General features: G+C 33.6%; 1 protein-coding gene across 2 annotated transcripts; it reads left to right on the top strand.

The window, feature by feature from the left end:
* Positions 1-444: 444 nt before the first annotated feature.
* On the top strand, positions 445-4,629 carry LOC101211423 (thioredoxin H-type). 2 transcript variants are annotated; one of them, XM_031884826.1, is made up of 5 exons: positions 445-842; positions 1,375-1,446; positions 2,292-2,414; positions 3,420-3,461; positions 4,222-4,629. In XM_031884826.1, the coding sequence occupies exons 2-5, from the start codon at positions 1,426-1,428 to the stop codon at positions 4,372-4,374; spliced, it is 339 nt and encodes a 112-aa protein (XP_031740686.1). In that variant the 5' UTR covers positions 445-842; positions 1,375-1,425; the 3' UTR covers positions 4,375-4,629. The 2 variants fall into 2 exon arrangements, with proteins under 2 accessions (XP_031740686.1, XP_004142678.1); XM_004142630.3 differs by having other exon boundaries at positions 446-842; positions 3,420-3,542; positions 4,222-4,589.
* The last annotated feature ends 338 nt before the right edge of the window (positions 4,630-4,967 follow it).

Below are 4,967 nucleotides of genomic sequence, written 5' to 3'. Positions count from 1 at the left end.
TTTGATGTCAAATTTTGGTCGGAGGAAAATGAACCTAATCTTTACATAAAAATAAAGATAAAAATTATAATCGAGAGAATAGAAAAAGAAAATGTTGACTAAAAAATTCATGTTCCAAATTAAGATATCTCATATGAAATTATAACGATAAATTTATAGAAAAACAAGTTAGAGTTTAACATTTTGTTGCGGGGGAGGATGTGATAGTTAGTTCCTACTTATAATAATCAAGTCATGGGAAGACATGACTCACCATAGAGCAGAGATTTGGTACAAAAACAATCATTATTTTGTATGTTGTTTTGAAAGAACAAATATGGTTATTTGACTAAACTACAATTGATTAATTGGACTAAAAGATTAATTGATTAATTGGACTAAACTATGAATTGATTAATTGGACTAAAAGATGAATTGATTAATTGGACTAAACTATGATGCACAGCACAACCAAAATGCTCTGTCTTTTCAATTGAAGTTTCCATTTTTACCACACCCAACGCAACGCGCCTTTGAACTCCAAGAAGAAAAGTCTAAAATGTCCAAATTCTAGGGCAATTTCCATTTTCCGATTCTAAAGTTCATAAAATACAATTTCAGATTTTTCCCAGTTTTCTGATCGTCATCGAACGCCTACTCTTTCTCTGGCCTTCAGTTCCCTCGTCTTATTCTCATCCCCTCTGATTTCACCATTTTCCGATTGCTTTCCTTTGAAATCATTATCCAGATCAATTTTCTTCCACAAAACCCGTGCGGGTTTTTTCCTCCACAATTTCTTCATGCCGTCATCCCTCCACCGGCTACTCAATTGACTCGAGGCTCCAATTCGGGGGTTCTTGAGGGTAATTTTCTCATTTTTTGATGGGTTTCTTCTCTACTCGGTTTTTAATTATACTTCACTAGTTTGTTGACGAATAGTATTCAGATGGGTTGCTGGGTCTTCTTTGATTCTATATTGTTGTCTGTCTATTGTGGGATGTCGAATTGGGGGGAAGTTGAGAAGCCTTTTACCCATGATTTTATTCTGCTTCTTTCTGCTGTAGTTCCCCTTTTTTTTCTTTACTTAGGGAATCGTATTTCCTTGCTTTACTATTGGTCTAAAGTAAGTCCGAATGATACGGTCATCGATCCCTTATCTATTTGTTAGTTGATTTACGAACCTTGAAATTGACAGGAGTGAGGTCTTTGCGGTTTGTTAGCTTTCTAACTTTTTGAGGTTATTATGTCACTGAAAAAAGTAGAGCTGGTCTTTTTTTTATGTCTCTTTCACAGAATTTATAACATATCTGTGAATATGAAATATCTACAATAGAAAAGGAGTTAAATGCCCCATGTTTTTCTTCCCTTGATTACTTAATTTTTCCCTTTTTTCAGGCTAACTTGTGATACGTAGAACACTTCAAAAATCTGTACTTGGACCTTCAAATGGGACTTTGCTTTAGTAAGGTAAGAGTCGGATAGCACTGTTAATCTAGTGATGTTAGTTGAGTTGTGTTTGGTGGTTTGTGATGTTCGTGTTGTGTTGGTATCTGTACATGGAACTTCTTTTAAGCAATTGTGAAGCCTTGACAGAGTGTGAATCACGAGTAATATGGACCAGGCTGAAGTTGTGAATTTGACATTGATGAAAGATGATTAAGTGAGAATGATTAGCTGTCGACTATGAATGAACAAGCTAAAGAATTTGGCTAGGGCTTGGCTTTGTGGGGATCAGAAGAGGACTAGATATAGTTGCTTGTCCTTTTAATTGGAATATTTGGTTTGTAAATTAGATTTGTTAATTTTCAATCTATTCAAAACAGTATTTGTATTGGGTAATAATATTCTGAAGGTTTTTTTTGGTTGCTGTAAAAATAAAGCCGTTACTTTTATTAACACCTCAATTATGTATGGATATTGGTGAAGGTGGTGCTTTATCATCATTAGCATGACACCAAAGGTTATCATTTATTGAATATCTGGCAGGAAATGTATAACTGCAGAAAATGCTATTTATATCTGATTCAATTCTTGACTTGATGACTTCAGAAATGCCTCCAAATCTTTTTTATTCTACCTGAGTTTAATCAGCTTATCAGCATCTGCTCTTTTTTTGCCCCCTCTCCTTTTTATGTAATTTTTTTTATGATCCTATAATGTTGAAAAACTTGGTGATAATTGTATTAACTATTATATAAATATTTGAAGGGGAAGAAAAAAATTACTCTTTTCTGACATTTTGGGTTGTTGCTTGTTTTATTTGATCATTAACACTCATCTAACTGGGATGTTTTTATGTTCCCTGTTTCTAGGCCGAAACCAAAGATGATGACTCTGATCATCATGTTGAGTTTGCAGCTGGAAAGGTCCATCTAATCACAACCAAAGAAGCTTGGGACCAAAAGTTGGAAGAAGCTAATACTAGCGGAAAAATTGTAAGATTATAGTTTATATTATTGAGTCATGTTGGCAGTGCTTTATTTTATTTGTTTGGTCAACTGAGCAAATTAAAGAGAAAAAATTGAGAAAATTGAGAAAATTGAAATATTCAGTTGCTATGCTATGCAGTCGCTGAAACTTTAAGGCCTGCTGTTGTTTCTAGATTAGTTCATAGATTAATTAGGCCTGTTTTTCAGAAACCAAAGTAGTAGAAGAAAGAAACTCATGCACTTAAGCAGTTATGTAGATGCCTATTCTGCTTTCCTCATAATTTTAAGGAATGTCATTGTTCTTGCTTCATGAACTTTGTTCATAATCATGCTTTGTTTTCCAAGTATCAATGTCTGAGAGTTGGATAGTGCTTAATTTGGCAGAAACTTCAGATAGTTTATTTACATAGTTAAATAAGCCTTTGATGAAGGAGAGTTGGATGGTATGGTGTTGGCTTCATGGATTAAGGTTTGAGCTAGAGGAATATAGTTATAAAAACAAAACACTTGGACCTGTTACTGCAGTGCGCACCGATATTGTAATCACTTAAGACCTTTCTCTTTTTATTTGCATTCCATTTTGATAACGAGAATCCTCAAAGACCTATGTGCATTGATATTTCCATCTTGATCATGAAATTAACTAAGGAGGGAATCAATAGCTTTCTTTTAGTATGTAGTTTATGATTCTATCTTAAATTTTGTTTTTATAATTTAAGTACTCTCGTGAGAAAATACTAATTTTACATTATTTAATTATCCGACAAAATTGGAATGATATAAAAAATTTAATAAATAGTTTGCTCTGTGTCATGCCTTAATTTTTTTGCTCACTTCTGTCATCTATGTAAGGGAAGCTGCCATGATTCTCTCTAGCTTTTGGTAATGAACATCTTTTGTCTAAATTCTAATACAGTCGTACCTGCTCGTGTTCCTTAACCCACTTTCAGCATATTTATTTCATAGACCATGGGTTTAATCCTATCATAATTGAGATTATGGATCTGACAGGTGATAGCAAACTTCAGTGCAACATGGTGTGGTCCTTGCAAGGTGGTTGCTCCATTCTACAGTGAATTGTCAGAGAAATACGAGTCTTTGATGTTCTTGGTAGTTGATGTTGATGAATTAACCGTGAGTAGTGAATTACAATATCATTTATGGAAGACTTTGTTAACTCTTTTTACTCATTCATCTAAACTGTTTAGACGTTGAACTGAAATGATCTTTGATATTCAATTGATTTGTTATCTGCTAACTGCTTCACTTGATTGACATAAATGGTTTTTTTTTTTTCTCATTTGGGGGGGTGGCATTACATTTTGTGGGGTGGGAGTTCAGGCATGAAACAGAGTTACGATGTAGAAATGGTAGAGCAGGGTGGTCTGATGATATTTTGTTCTTTTTATTACTGGTTCTTTTATGTTTGGAATGCAACATTCCTTGTCAATCCGTCCACAGCTCGATGGACAAGACACTCATTGCCTCTGCCGTTGTACTAAAAGTAAAGGGAAAAAAAGAAAGAAATTCAATGGTCCCTGCTATGAATTTAGCACCCTTTCACTAAGCTAGTACTAGGATGACACAAAGGTCGAAGCATTCCATGTTCGATAAGTTTATTCTGTTGTTATGGAATGCCTTCTTAGAACATTACTGAATTGAAGCTTGTCTATGCTTCTCATTTTGATATAATTCACTGCCCCTCTACATTCACTTCATCATTAGATGTGTCACTAAGATGATAATTATATATGTTATAGGTTCGTTCTTTTTGGTCTACAACATTTATCTGGATGCTTTGGTGTTTTTGCAGGACTTCAGCACTTCTTGGGATATCAAAGCTACACCTACCTTTTTCTTCCTCAAAGAAGGACAGCAAATCGACAAGCTTGTCGGAGCGAATAAAATTGAACTAGAGAAGAAAATTACTGCAGTGGCAGATTCTCTCCCCCCTAATCGGATATGACTTCGGGTAAATACCATTTTAAAGTCCTTGAGTGCCTTCCCTGTATAATGAATGTATGATGTTGTTTCTTTGTATAATGCCTCTCTCTTTCAAGTGTAGACTATTAGTGATATTTATTTTACAATTATTGTGACTTCTTAGAATCTTTTAAGTGCAAGAAAAAGAAAATTGAATGAAGTATGTGGGTTTTTACCACAACGTGTTATAGGTTGTTATATTCTCATTCTTAATTTTAAGTATGCAAGTTTTTTTTTCCCTCGAGTGCTTCCAATAAGTCATAATCTAAATGAACGATAGTGCGTTTGAGACAAGGACTATATCCGACTCTAATAAACACATCTTCGTACCATAAATGCTATTTAAAAGTTCTTAATTATTTCAAAATCTTTCGGTTGTTACCGTATTTCAAAACCTTTCATTTGTTTCCCTATTTACTAATAATTACATATTTTACTATTTTTTTCATTCATTTTTTTTTACAATATATATGGTAATTATGCTTCTCAAACAAAAATAGTTTTAAAATAATTTACATTCAAACAGAGATTATTATGATTCAATTATAATAACTTAGGACTATAATAACTCACTCT

The sequence above is a fragment of the Cucumis sativus genome, chromosome 4 (genome assembly GCF_000004075.3).
Source record: "Cucumis sativus cultivar 9930 chromosome 4, Cucumber_9930_V3, whole genome shotgun sequence".
In the NCBI taxonomy this organism is placed as follows: Eukaryota; Viridiplantae; Streptophyta; class Magnoliopsida; order Cucurbitales; family Cucurbitaceae; genus Cucumis; species Cucumis sativus.
This window is presented reverse-complemented; position numbering and strand designations above follow the sequence as displayed.

Bases quoted from the DNA above. Each gene is read 5' to 3' on its own strand.
- LOC101211423 (XM_004142630.3), top strand. From the start codon at position 1,426: ATGGGACTTTGCTTTAGTAAG. The intron at 1,447-2,291 runs GTAAGAGTCGGA...CCCTGTTTCTAG, and splicing joins TGGGACTTTGCTTTAGTAAG to GCCGAAACCAAAGATGATGA. The intron at 2,415-3,419 runs GTAAGATTATAG...TGGATCTGACAG, and splicing joins CTAATACTAGCGGAAAAATT to GTGATAGCAAACTTCAGTGC.